The sequence below is a fragment of the Pecten maximus genome, chromosome 4, assembly GCF_902652985.1.
Source record: "Pecten maximus chromosome 4, xPecMax1.1, whole genome shotgun sequence".
Classification (NCBI taxonomy): domain Eukaryota; kingdom Metazoa; phylum Mollusca; class Bivalvia; order Pectinida; family Pectinidae; genus Pecten; species Pecten maximus.
This window is the reverse complement of record NC_047018.1, coordinates 11484496-11498517: the sequence shown is the minus strand read 5'-3', so window position 1 is coordinate 11498517 and position 14022 is coordinate 11484496. Positions and strand designations below refer to the sequence as shown.

The following is a 14022-nucleotide window of genomic DNA, read 5'->3' as shown; positions in this document are numbered from 1 at the left end:
TTACTTCCACCGGGGCCAGCCAATCACAAGGCATGGTGTTGATACAATAACGTGTTGTCTTAAAATTCGAAATTAATATGAATAATCATAAGAACTAGACTGCTTTGCTTCATGTGATTCTACATGTATTTGTAATTATTTGACGACAGACATTGTGTACGTACTGTGAACACTGTATCGTATGTATTCCAGTATTTGTTGTGCTTCAGGCTTCCTGTAATCGTTAATACGTTTTACATTGGTGACAACTTGTTTGGTTTGAGGTAGTGTTCCGGGAAGCCGTACTACATCGGGCCTCGTCCCAGGCCCATTATACCAGATTCCCCGCTAAATTGCATTATGGTCTATTTCCTTCCGACAAGTGCATTTTGTAGGTATCCTGGTCCCGGTATCAACAGTACTGGATCCACAGGATGCAGGGTATATATGTTTAGACGAAATTAGATATCGGGATTTAATTTACCATAATATGCAAAAGAACCTTCTGCTAAGGCAATGCTCGAAGCATTAATTGTATTTGTCTGTAACGCTCACAAACAGCATGTCTGTTTTGGAGCCCTAATCTTGTTAAAACTGTTCTGCCATCAGAGCAGTACGGTGTCCCGCCCTCTTCCATTCGAATTATTTCCAGAGTATCTACTGCGAACAATAGACGTCCCCATAACAAATTCATTCCTTAACGGGACAGATGCTTGCCAGCGTTACTATTGGTCATTTGCGCCTGTTACCTCTGTTCTCGAACATAAACAGTCCTAATTAGTGAAAACCTCGTGTGAGTTCGTCCTTCCTAGCGCGTGAGCCGGTTCACCGCTGTTTGTGACAATTTACGTTCGCCACAGAGCCTAGTCCAGGCCGCTGATGTAGACTGCGTGCCAAGTGTCGCTGTAGCACCGCCGCCCAGTCCTGTAGGGTGCGCTACACCGCTATCCGCCGTTATAATATATATACCTAAATTGGAATCCTTCTCGGCGCATCATTTGTTCAACGGTGACCGGCCTGTTGACGTCTTGGTTATGTCGTCTGCTTCGTTGGAGGGGGATGTCGTGGCTCCTGCTAATCACAGTATCAACAGAAATGAAATGTTTCAGACGTTTCAGTCCTGGGCCCTTCAAAATTATGGAGACAGCGGTAAAACGAAAACTGTCACCGAGAAAAAGTATAATAGGATCGTACGAATACTAACAGGCGAGGAACCATCTTCGGCAGAAAATTCCAAGTTCAGATTTTGGGTCAAAGCCAAAGGATTCCGTTTGGGACCATTCGAAGGTTTAGACAAAATTCACGGACTTACAGAGACATTGCTTTACGTACCAACAAAACAGGTGGTAAGTTTATAAATGTTGTCAATGTCATTTACTATTTTATCCATATTTTAGCTATTTATAATATTCCATAACTTGATTTAAAACTTACGATATGTTAGGAGTGTCAATCAGTGCTGTATTCGATTTTTAGGGGACAGTGTGTAGTGCTATCCCGAGAGAGTGCGTTCTAGTGTTAAAGTGTCTAGCGGATATGAGGTCAGACAAAACTAATTAGGTATATTAAAGTAATGTTATCAATAGAGTAAGATGTGAGAGGAGCAGGGGAACACTGTATCCGTGTAGTCTATACACACCACGCTAAAATACAGGCAAAACTTTACAGTGTCTGCCAATCGATCGATGAGTGACACTTGACATGGGATTTTGTACACGGGTCCTGTCGGAGCGAAGTCGCGCCCGATATATCTCTTTTGCCTTATTCTTATCATGCTCCACCATACCTCTGGCCGTTATCGGACAATCCGTCCTGCTGAGGGTAATGAAGGTTCAATGATGATCCTCCGGTCCAGAGCAGTCTGTCCGGTCGAGCAAGCGACCGGGGCACGGATAAAGACGGGATGAAATCAATTCCTAAATCCTCTCCAAGTCTCCAGCTGATTTAATACCAACCAAACTTAGTTTACTGCCTCAGCAGCCCCCGGCATATCCGAGCGGAATATTGGGTCGGCTTTCCAACCGTCCGGTCAATATGTCCCCAGGACACGATTTACGTCTAGATTAATATTATACCACGATCAAAGAAAACACACGGATTACTATTGAAATCCAACCTTACTTATGGCTTTTGTGTACTTTTCTTATTTTCCATATAAGTTTGTTAGTAAAGAATGCATGTTTAATACTTTGCCTAATATCTAATCGACAAAACCTACTTTTCTCATTTATGTATCATAATTACATCTTTTCCCTTTCGTTATTTCCAAAATTAATTTTACGGACTTTCTGTCTTTAAGACAATTTCATGAGTCCGGCATGTAGCTGTCCCGTACCATCTTGGCAGTGCATGGAATCCTCGGGAGAGGGGAATCCATGAATCGAAATTAAGTTCACGCTAAGAAAGTCTAAATGCATTATCCGTCACAAGGAGTTGACATCGGGATAGGAGCTCGCGTGAAACCCCCTAGCCGCAGTATCGATTAGGGGGGACCGTGGCCGGCAAGGGCTCTCCTGACTTGGGGCTTATTTGACAGCCACCGTCCTCGCTGGTCGTCGGACTAATTACCGACTCGAGATATGCCGGTACACGAAGCGTCCACGGGACACCAGTCTCTGCCGTTCTTAGCCATTGGACATGCAAAGAATTTTTATTGAATTACTTATGTTGTCACACAACCCAATTCGACTTCTCCTTGGGTTCGGTAAGGCTGTCACAGACAAGAGAACTAGACAAGGAGCCAATCAGACACTAATCATAATGATAACTTGGGACAAAGTTGTAACTTGTTAGTGAGAGAACCCGAAGAGTTTTGAATATTGTCATTCAATTTGATTAAACATTTCTTAAATTTGATGATTGATACGTTCAGTTATACTTTGAACGTTGTTTTAATTATTATAAGTATCCAATAGTTGTTTTACTATTAATATCCTGCGGATAAAACACGAAACAACTAACCGTCGAATTTTGTAAACAATATAGGCAAAAAGAAAGCACACCAATATAAAAACGAAGACATCCTCGTAATTATTGTAATTCGAGTTTTATTTATTAATGAAAAATGTTTAATGTTATATAATTTAAGTACGATTTAAACATTAATTAAATACTTATTAGACTTTTTTCTTATATCAATATTAAACACAAGAAGATTCTCCAATTTCATCTTCTTTTTAAAATCAGACAATTTGCCATGTTTGAGGCTAACACAACTGTCCTTAATATCCATTTGAGGCTGAAACATCTGCCGTTTATCTAACATGTCTGTCCTTTATGTTCATTTTGAGGCTAACACGCCTGCCCTTTAGGCCCATTTTGAGGCTAACATGTCTGCCCTTTAGGCCCATTTGGAGGCTAACACGTCTGCCCTTTAGGCCCATTTGGAGGCTAACATGTCTGCCCTTTAGGCCCATTTTGAGGCTAACACGTCTGCCCTTTAGGCCCATTTTGAGGCTAACACACCTGACCTTTTGGCCCATTTTGAGGCTAACACGTCTGCCCTTTAGGCCCATTTTGAGGCTAACACGCCTGCCCTTTAGGCCCATTTTGAGGCTAACACGTCTGCCCTTTAGGCCCATTTGGAGGCTAACACGTCTGCCCTTTAGGCCCATTTTGAGGCTAACACGTCTGCCCTTTAGGCCCATTTGGAGGCTAACACGTCTGCCCTTTAGGCCCATTTGGAGGCTAACATGTCTGCCCTTTAGGCCCATTTTGAGGCTAACACACCTGACCTTTTGGCCCATTTTGAAACTAACACATCTGACCTTTAGACTAATTTTGAGGCTAACACACCTGACCTTTGGGCCCATTCTGGAGTTAACACACGTGATCTTTTGGCCCATTTTGAAACAAACCTGACCTTTAGGCCTTTTTAAGGCTTACACGCTTGCGCTTTAACCTTACTTTGAGGCTAACACAGCTGATGTTTAAGCCCATTTTTTTCCATTTCAAAAATTATATTAATAGCAAATTCAATTATTTCCCATTGAATCTCTTATATGTTGGATGGGTATGACATAACAGCGATGAGTTTTTTTTTATACCTAGCTACCACACAGGAAGTGACAGGGTTCGTTATACGTGTAGTTAGTTATACAGCAGTGAGTTACCATACAGGAAGTGACTGGGTTCGGTATACGTGTAGTAAGTTATATAACAGTGAGTTACCACACAGGAAGTGACTGGGTTCGGTATACGTGTAGTAAGTTATATAACAGTGAGTTACCACACAGGAAGTGACTGGGTTCGGTATACGTGTAGTAAGTTATATAACAGTGAGTTACCACACAGGAAGTGACTGGGTTCGGTATACGTGTAGTAAGTTATATAACAGTGAGTTACCACACAGGAAGTGACTGGGTTCGGTATACGTGTAGTTACATGTAGTTATATAACAGTGAGTTACCACACAGGAAGTGACTGGGTTCGGTATATGTGTAGTTAGTTATATAACAGTGAGTAACCACACAGGAAGTGACTGGGTTCGGTATACGTGTAGTTAGTTATACAGCAGTGAGTCACCACACAGGAAGTGACTGGGTCCGGTATATGTGTAGTTAGTTATATAACAGTGAGTTACCACACAGGAAGTGACTGGGTTCGGTATACGTGTAGTAAGTTATATAACAGTGAGTTACCACACAGGAAGTGACTGGGTTCGGTATACGTGTAGTAAGTTATATAACAGTGAGTTACCACACAGGAAGTGACAGGGTTCGGTATACGTGTAGTAAGTTATACAACAGTGAGTCACCACACAGGAAGTGACTGGGTTCGGTATATGTGTAGTTAGTTATATAACAGTGAGTTACCACACAGGAAGTGACTGGGTTCGGTATACGTGTAGTAAGTTATACAACAGTGAGTCACCATACAGAAAGTGACAGGGTTCGGTATACGTGTAGTTAGTTATACAGCAGTGAGTCACCACACAGGAAGTGACTGGGTTCGGTATACGTGTAGTTAGTTATATAACAGTGAGTTACCACACAGGAAGTGACTGGGTTCGGTATACGTGTAGTAAGTTATACAACAGTGAGTCACCATACAGAACGTGACTGGGTTCGGTATACGTGTAGTAAGTTATACAACAGTGAGTCACCATACAGAAAGTGACTGGGTTCGGCATACGTGTAGTAAGTTATACAACACTGAGTCACCACACAGGAAGTGACTGGGTTCGGTATACGTGTAGTTAGTTATACAGTAGTAATATTACCACACAGGAAGTGACAGGGTTCGGTATACGTGTAGTTAGTTATACAGCAGTGAGTCACCACACAGGAAGTGACTGGGTTCGGTATATGTGTAGTTAGTTATATAACAGTGAGTTACCACACAGGAAGTGACTGGGTTCGGTATACGTGTAGTAAGTTATACAACAGTGAGTTACCACACAGGAAGTGATTGGGTTCGGTACACGTGTAGTAAGTTATACAACAGTGAGTTACCGCACATGATGTGACGCGTCTCGGTAATACACGTGTAGGGGTAGTGGTTGGACTCGGTAATACACGTGTAGGGGTAGTGGTTTGACTCGGTAATACGCGTGTAGGGGTAGTGGTTGGACTCGGTAATACACGTGTAGGGGTTGTGATTGGGCTTGGTAATACACGTGTAGAGGTTGTGATTGGGCTCGGTAATACATGTGTAGAGGTTGTGACGGGGCTCGGTAATTCACGTCTAGAGGTAGTGATTGGGCTTGGAAGGATTGCACTCTATATTCTATATGATAAAGCACCGTTCACCAACTCAAGAAGACATCAAGTTTGGGTATTTGAGTAGGCAATGAAGCTCCGCTGTAGAGGGCATGACGTAACCTGGACTTTTAGCTTGAAGACTGCATTAAACAGCAAGACAACTATACAAACGTAATCGACCCAATTTGACAGTGCTGGTGTTATTGGGTCTTCGGACGTTGTTGAACGAAATAATGAATACAAATGATAACCATCAAGATTACAATACAGTCTTCATATAACAAAACGGTCGTTAATAAAACAAGGACGAGATTAAAACATTAACATTCGATATTAAGGTACAAACAGCCGAACAGATAAAAAGGAAACATATCAGCAACTCGCAATTAGAGAATGCTGATTTTCTTCGAACGACTATCGATCATTATACGGTGTCAATGGCCATCGGTCAGTTCTGTTCGGACACTCGGTCTTTGTGCCGTAACATTTCACCACGGCCATGCCACTCACAAGACTAGGCGCTAATTGTACGCAGGTGCAATGCTAGCTCGTGCCCCCGCTAATTTCATGTTTTGTCGCTCCGTCTGCTGATGGCCCGCTCTTCCTCGGCACCTATTAGCGACATACTGTGCCCGGCATACGGCACTCACAATGACGCAGCCAGCTCCCAGCTTTCTTTCCACATTAATAAGTATGTATTGCTACAAACTGTGATTGTTTTGTCCAAGTGACTATCAGTTTATCCCTAAGATTTCGTGTGTAGGTTTATACAGTTTGACGTGGTACAAACTGTGTAGCTACATCCACGTACAAAAACAGGAGGTCACATTGCGGCACCTGTCGTGTGTGTCCTGCCTCGTGTAAATAGTACGTGCATGTATCCTATCTACACGTGTAAATAGTACGTACACGTATCCTATCTACACGTGTAAGTACATGTAGTACGTACTCATGTCCTATCTACACTTGTAAATAGTACACGTGCTCATAGCCTATCTACACGTGTAAATAGTACGTACTCATAGCCTATCTACACGTGTAAATAGTACGTACACGTATCCTATCTACACGCGTACACATATCCTATCTACACGTGTAAATAGTACGTGCACATATCCTACCTTCAAGCGTACACATATCCTATCTACACGCGTACACATATCCTATCTACACGTGCAGGTCATGGTGTTACGTTCGCGTACAGACATGTTCTCAAACATGACATCTGCATGAATATATGTCAACATCCCCATTTTCATGAGACTGGAAGGAAACTGCGTGCAGCACATGATAAATGTAAAACATTCAAGTTTTACCGTAGTCTGTGTGATAATCTTGAAGAAATTGTTCGAATATCTTTTCAGATAAAATATTACCTGGCGTTGGAATAATCAGAAACATGTATATGTTTCTGGAATAATTAAATCGTGCATATTAAATCGATGATATTTACATTCACTTAACGCGTACAGAAAAAAATCATGTGTATTATCACTTACACGTACATTGGAGAAACAAATTCACATGTAGAGGCATTTACATGTACAGACAAATTCACGTGTAGAGACACTTAACACGTACAGACAAATTCACGTGTAGAGACACTTTACGCGTACAGAAAAATTCACGTGTAGAGACACTTAACACGTACAGACAAATTCACGTGTAGAGACATTTACATGTACAGACAAATTCACGTGTAGAGACACTTAACACGTACAGACAAATTCACGTGTAGAGACACTTTACGCGTACAGACAAATTTACATAACACGTACAGACAAGTTCACGTGTAGAGACACTCACACGTACACATAGAGACACAGGAAGGAGGAATGACAGATTGTATAGGAAGAGGTAGGATGAATGACATGATGTAATGTACAGAAAGGGACAGTTTAAAAAGCATATGATTTTACGGTAAATGTCATTTACCCACAACGAGGCGGAATAAGAACGAATGTCTGTAGAGTGGTGGAACTCATAAATCACCGACAGACATAATCACTATTATACCGTTGTCTTGGTAACTGTAGATTTTCAATATCTACCTGTCGTGTCGGGCTGACAGGTAACACACCTTTAATCATTCTACCTGTGTTACAGGATACTTAATCAGAATGACGTGTTTAATTACAGAGCGCTGGACAACAGAATGGGACGTCAGACTACCCCAGCTGTGGTGGGTATTATGACATCCCTATCACAATTAACGATGCAAACCTCTCTATATCCCGCCATCAATGCATAGTATACCTATAACATGATGGTCACTCTCCGGTCAAGCATTGTCCAGTCTTACTACGGCCGAGGCGGTAGTGTGCTATTTATCGATGATCTGTAACTCTACAGTTATGACATGTACAATATAGATATTTGTTGTGCGCGCTAATTTGTAAGAAGATATATTGATTAGTATATAATGAAGATGAAGAATTGGGCCGACTAGTCTGATCGAGACCATATCGTTCCTCTCGGCTCCACGGGAGCAGTCTCGGTTGTAACTAGAACACATACCTTTCCTTAGCCACAATAACGTAGTTATCATATATGTATATTCATACATACAAACTGAAAACTGGACTCTTTTTCACGGGAATGTCTATGACTTAAATAATACCTACCTAATGTTGTAGAAATGGGGTTTTTTTGTATTACAAAACTATATTTAGTTGGACTGATGGGGGAGCAAGTGGCACCTAAAATTATTATTCTTAAATATGTCTGTTCTGGAACTAAAAACTTTAATTAGTATATAGTTATCTTTAATATAATTTGTGTTAATGGAATCTTTAAACAACACGGATGTCACAGAGCGATGTGTAGTTTCACAGGTGTGTCTTTCAAAAGGTATTCCATAGAATACACTGAAATTACACCTTACCAGTAACGTGGTAAACAATGTATAATTGGAAACTGTTTAGATACAAGGTATAAATCCTTACTTATGAGCCGTGCATGCACATGAATCGCTTCGTTTCTTGAGCCTAAATGTAAAAAGGACGATATATAACAATATTCACAAATACTTTGTGAGCTACCAACAATTTATTAAAGTTAATTTACATTAAGCCTAATCAGTTCAAGGTTCTTTCCATGAAAGTATTAGGTATTGTTCAAGAGATAACCGTTTGAAACCTTTTGACCCACGGAAGGTATACAATACGAGCAACTCTGACTTGCAGAGTCATGCGCACCACAGGTCACATAGCTCTTGTAGAGACCCACCATAGACTTGATTTCCTGTCGTAGTTTCACTACTTTCTGCTTGGCTTCGTTTCGACCTACCGTAGACCTGATTTCCTGTCGTAGTTTCACTACTTTCTGCTTGGCTTCGTTTCGACCTACCATAGACCTGATTTCCTGTCGTAGTTTTACTACTTTGCGCTTGGCTTCGTTTCGACCTACCGTAGACTGGATTGCCTGCCGTTGTTTTTCTACTTTTCGCTTGGCTTCGTTTCGAAAATATAGTTAGAATAGCGCGATATGGAGGAGAGAAATCGTACAATGTACTAAGGCAGGTAATCCAGTTTACTACAGTGTCTATATATAACGCAGTCATCATGGGGAACTATGAAATAAGGAAAGTCGTAGTTTTGATGACTTATCCATCGGGACGTCATACAGTAGGATATCTATCCATCGGGACGTCATACTGTAGGGAATCTATCCATCGGGACGTCATACAGTAGGGAATCTATCCATCGGGACGTCATACAGTAGGGAATATATCCATCGGGACGTCACACAGTAGGGAATCTATCCATCGGGACGTCATATAGTAGGGAATATATCCATCGGGACGTCATACAGTGGGAAATATATCCATCGGGACGTCATACAGTATGGAATCTATCCATCGGGACGTCATACAGTCGGGAATATATCCATCGGGACGTCACACAGTCGGGAATATATCCATCGGGACGTCATACTGTAGGGAATCTATCCATCGGGACGTCATTCAGTAGGGAATATATCCATCGGGACGTCATACTGTAGGGAATCTATCCATCGGGACGTCATTCAGTAGGGAATATATCCATCGGGACGTCATACAGTATGGAATCTATCCATCGGGACGTCATACAGTAGGGAATCTATCCATCGGGACGTCATACAGTAGGGAATCTATCCATCGGGACGTCACACAGTAGGGAATCTATCCATCGGGACGTCACACAGTCGGGAATATATCCATCGGGACGTCATACAGTAGGGAATCTATCCATCGGGACGTCATACAGTAGGGAATCTATCCATCGGGACGTCATACTGTAGGGAATCTATCCGTCGGGACGTCATACAGTAGAGAATCTATCCATCGGGACGTCATACAGTAGGGAATCTATCCATCGGGACGTCATACAGTAGAGAATCTATCCATCGGGACGTCATACAGTAGGGAATCTATCCATCGGGACGTCACACAGTAGGGAATTTATCCATCGGGACGTCATACAGTAGGGAATCTATCCATCGGGACGTCATACAGTAGGGAATCTATCCATCGGGACGTCACACAGTCGGGAATCTATCCATCGGGACGTCATACTGTAGGGAATCTATCCATCGGGACGTCATACTGTAGGGAATCTATCCATCGGGACGTCATACTGTAGGGAATCTATCCATCGGGACGTCATACAGTAGGGAATATATCCATCGGGACGTCACACAGTAGGGAATATATCCATCGGGACGTCATACAGTAGGGAATATATCCATCGGGACGTCATACTGTAGGGAATCTATCCATCGGGACGTCATACAGCAGACAATTATAGTGAACAGTGCGGGTTTTTGCGTTTCGCGTTTCGCGTAGAAAACATATATATTTGTAATCAAAATTCTTGTAATGTAACAATATAATATTTACCAGCAAGTAAATATCGTCTCATTGTCTCATTTACATAGTATTGTTATCTTAATTGTATAACTTCCATAAAGCGTTATTGTTCTCGCTCCCTCTCTTTCTCTCTCTCTAATTTTACAATGCTATATATTCATGTAGCATAAAATTGCTCTGGAAAGGTAATTCTTTTTTTATTTAATCTTAATCGAAACACCATTACCAAAAATACATTATTATATGGTTTGTACATCATTATGATATGTATTGTGTATGAATTATTTTGTGTGTTCTCACTATAAACTCTACCAGGTATTAATTGTTCACGGGTCAGAGTATTACAGGATTCCGTTTCTATGGCGATATCCCGATACAGATGTAAACAGATCACCATAACGGAGCTGAAGTTTAATAGGAGGTCGCGTGATCTGTGATTTGTTGGCCATATTCGTGCCTTACTTCTTTCTCGTTTAGTTTTAAAGATAATATAAACCAGTCTCGTCTTTAGAAATACAAGATAAATGTTGTTACAAAACAATGAAAAATAACTAAACCGTCAATAATTCAGATACGTAATCACAGTTTCTGGTCAGATGAAGATAGTGTGATCTATTCGAATCACTTTCCAACGTTAACAAGAAATTGCTTCACGTGAAGTACTTAAGGTGTCTATTACTGTGTGGCCCCAATGATTTGTGATCACCGTCCCCAGTCTAGCGTGATACATGCCGGGACGTGACACATGTCAGCACCAGACGACACATGTTCACGTGACTAGTAGTGACGTGTGGAGATGAAGCCCGCCACAACCCAGTACGTGAGCTGGGACGGTCGTCTGCTCAGGAAGGACATCCCTTCCTCAGGCGGATACATCATCGGACAGGGAAGTAAGACAACGTCGACCCACTCAAATTATAGACAATTTATGAGGTCGATACGCGAGTTATCAAGCCCTCTAGAATCCAGTTAGTTATATATATATAATTACTTTGTGATACTAATAATTTTCTTTCTAAACCGGCCATTGTTATCACAATGGAATTTTCACGACTATAGTTTGAATTTTAGATTTTGTAGCCTTCGTGTATGAATGGTTCTGTCCGTATTAAAAAACACGTAACATATGTTGTCTTTATTGAATAACTTCTCGCATTCTATAATTAATTCAAACTTCGCATACTAATTTATATCACCATAACAAATCTGCCCGAAAAACGAGTATTTTGATGTATGGAATTATAATGTAGTTCCCACACAACAAAATATTTTACAATATGTTTTTGATAGTGACTCCATCCCCTCAATCGCTCATTTGAACTTCAAATTTTCCCAAATTTAGGGTTAAAGTTTTTGCTACCTGACAAAGTATTTTATTTTATAGGTTAAATGGCATATTAGAGCACACCAGTTCTCGAAAGACAGTATCCATGATATTTACAATGGACAGGGGAACACCCACCTTGGGAATTCCCGCCTGTCTGCATCTGTAATTCTACGTCATTCTATTTGTAGTAAGAGTGTATATTTTTTTTATTTTTATAATAGCTACAAAGCTAATAAAGACATATTATTACGGGCATTGTTGAGATGAGTGGCTTAATTAGTTTTGGGAGACCTGTACCCATGTACAAAAGTGGGTAAAGTCCGGAAGTAGAATTACACTAGAGAAAGCTACTTTGGAAGGTTGACGGCCCGTGTGAAGGCTTCCTCCAAAATGTGTGGATCAGTATACATGTAAGAGTATCTAATGAAGACTTTTAATTGATTGATCGCCAGCTAATGATAAACACAGCCAATACTAAGTAGCTTTATATAGGCGCGTGATAGACATAGTCATTTCATTGGTTGGTGCACGAGATCGATGAACGCTCTATCAATCTGACCGCGCACTTCCACATTTAGTGTGTACTTACCCTAACTGGGACAGATCTTTCTGGGAGAGACACAGACACGATTTAATTAGACACTAAGGCTAAAGGTGTAGTTTTAACATAAGACCTTGTTCTGGAGACGAAACTTCAAATATACATAAAATTAAAATGATAAGATGTATTTACCCCAAGGACTCCATGTATCGTGTTCAGTATTCTTCCGTATTACGGTGTTATTTCTAACTGATTGATATGTCATGGTCATATGTGGATCAGATCCCATGACACATAAAAATGACAAAAACAATGATACCTTGGTGTACAAGTCAATGACCTCTCGGTCGTTATGCCAACTTATGTTCAGTCTGTCCGCTTATGGTTTTGTCGCGCAATGTTCCGACTCTCCGTGTCCATACCTTGTGATGACAGCCTATATGTCCCGTCTGTCCGTGTCCATACCTTGTGATGACAGCTTATATGTTCCGTCTGTCCGTGTCCATACCTTGTGATGACAGCCTATATGTCCCGTCTGTCCGTGTCCATACCTTGTGATGACAGCCTATATGTTCCGTCTGTCCGTGTCCATACCTTGTGATGACAGCCTATATGTCCCGTCTGTCCGTGTCCATACCTTGTGATGACAGTCTATATGTTCCATCTATCCGTGTCCATACCTTGTGATGACAGTCTATATGTCCCGTCTGTCCGTGTCCATACCTTGTGATGACAGCTTATATGTTCCGTCTGTCCGTGTCCATACCTTGTGATGACAGCTTATATGTTCCGACTCCTCGTGTCCATACCTTGTGATGACAGCCTATATGTCCCGTCTGTCCGTGTCCATACCTTGTGATGACAGCCTATATGTCCCGTCTGTCCGTGTCCATACCTTGTGATGACAGCCTATATGTTCCGTCTGTCCGTGTCCATACCTTCTGATGACAGTCTGTATGTCCCGTCTGTCTGTGTCCATACCTTGTGATGACAGCCTATATGTTCCGTCTGTCCGTGTCCATACCTTGTGATGACAGCCTATATGTTCAGTCTGTCCGTGTCCATACCTTGTGATGACAGCCTATATGTCCCGTCTGTCCGTGTCCATACCTTGTGATGACAGCTTATATGTCCCGTCTGTCTGTGTCCATACCTTGTGATGACAGCCTATATGTCCCGTCTGTCCGTGTCCATACCTTGTGATGACAGCCTATATGTCCCGTCTGTCCGTGTCAATACCTTGTGATGACAGCCTATATGTTCCGTCTGTCCATGTCCATACCTTGTGATGACAGCCTATATGTTCCATCTGTCCGTGTCCATACCTTCTGATGACAGTCTGTATGTCCCGTCTGTCTGTGTCCACACCTTGTGATGACAGCCTATATGTCCCGTCTGTCCGTGTCCATACCTTGTGATGACAGCCTATATGTTCCGTCTGTCCGTGTCCATACCTTGTGATGACAGCCTATATGTTCCATCTGTCCGTGTCCATACCTTGTGATGACAGCCTATATGTTCAGTCTGTCCGTGTCCATACCTTGTGATGACAGTCTGTATGTCCCGTCTGTCTGTGTCCATACCTTGTGATGACAGCCTATATGTCCCGTCTGTCCGTGTCCAT

General features: G+C 41.7%; 1 protein-coding gene across 4 annotated transcripts in view; it reads left to right on the top strand.

Annotated features, from left to right (window-relative positions):
- The window catches only part of LOC117325233 (nucleolar protein 4-like), a 149951-nt gene that overhangs the window by 26716 nt on the left and 109213 nt on the right, over nt 1-14022 (top strand). For 3 of the 4 annotated variants that reach the window (XR_004532226.1, XM_033881328.1, XM_033881327.1), the window contains exon 1: nt 841-1325. The exons of the other annotated variant lie outside the window; for it this stretch is intronic. Coding sequence is in view for 2 of the 3 variants with exons in the window: in XM_033881328.1 (XP_033737219.1) it covers nt 1014-1325 (312 nt within the window). In the remaining variant the exon portion in view is untranslated. Of the gene's footprint in view, nt 1-840; nt 1326-14022 lie in introns of those variants that run through there. 4 annotated transcript variants of the gene reach the window in all.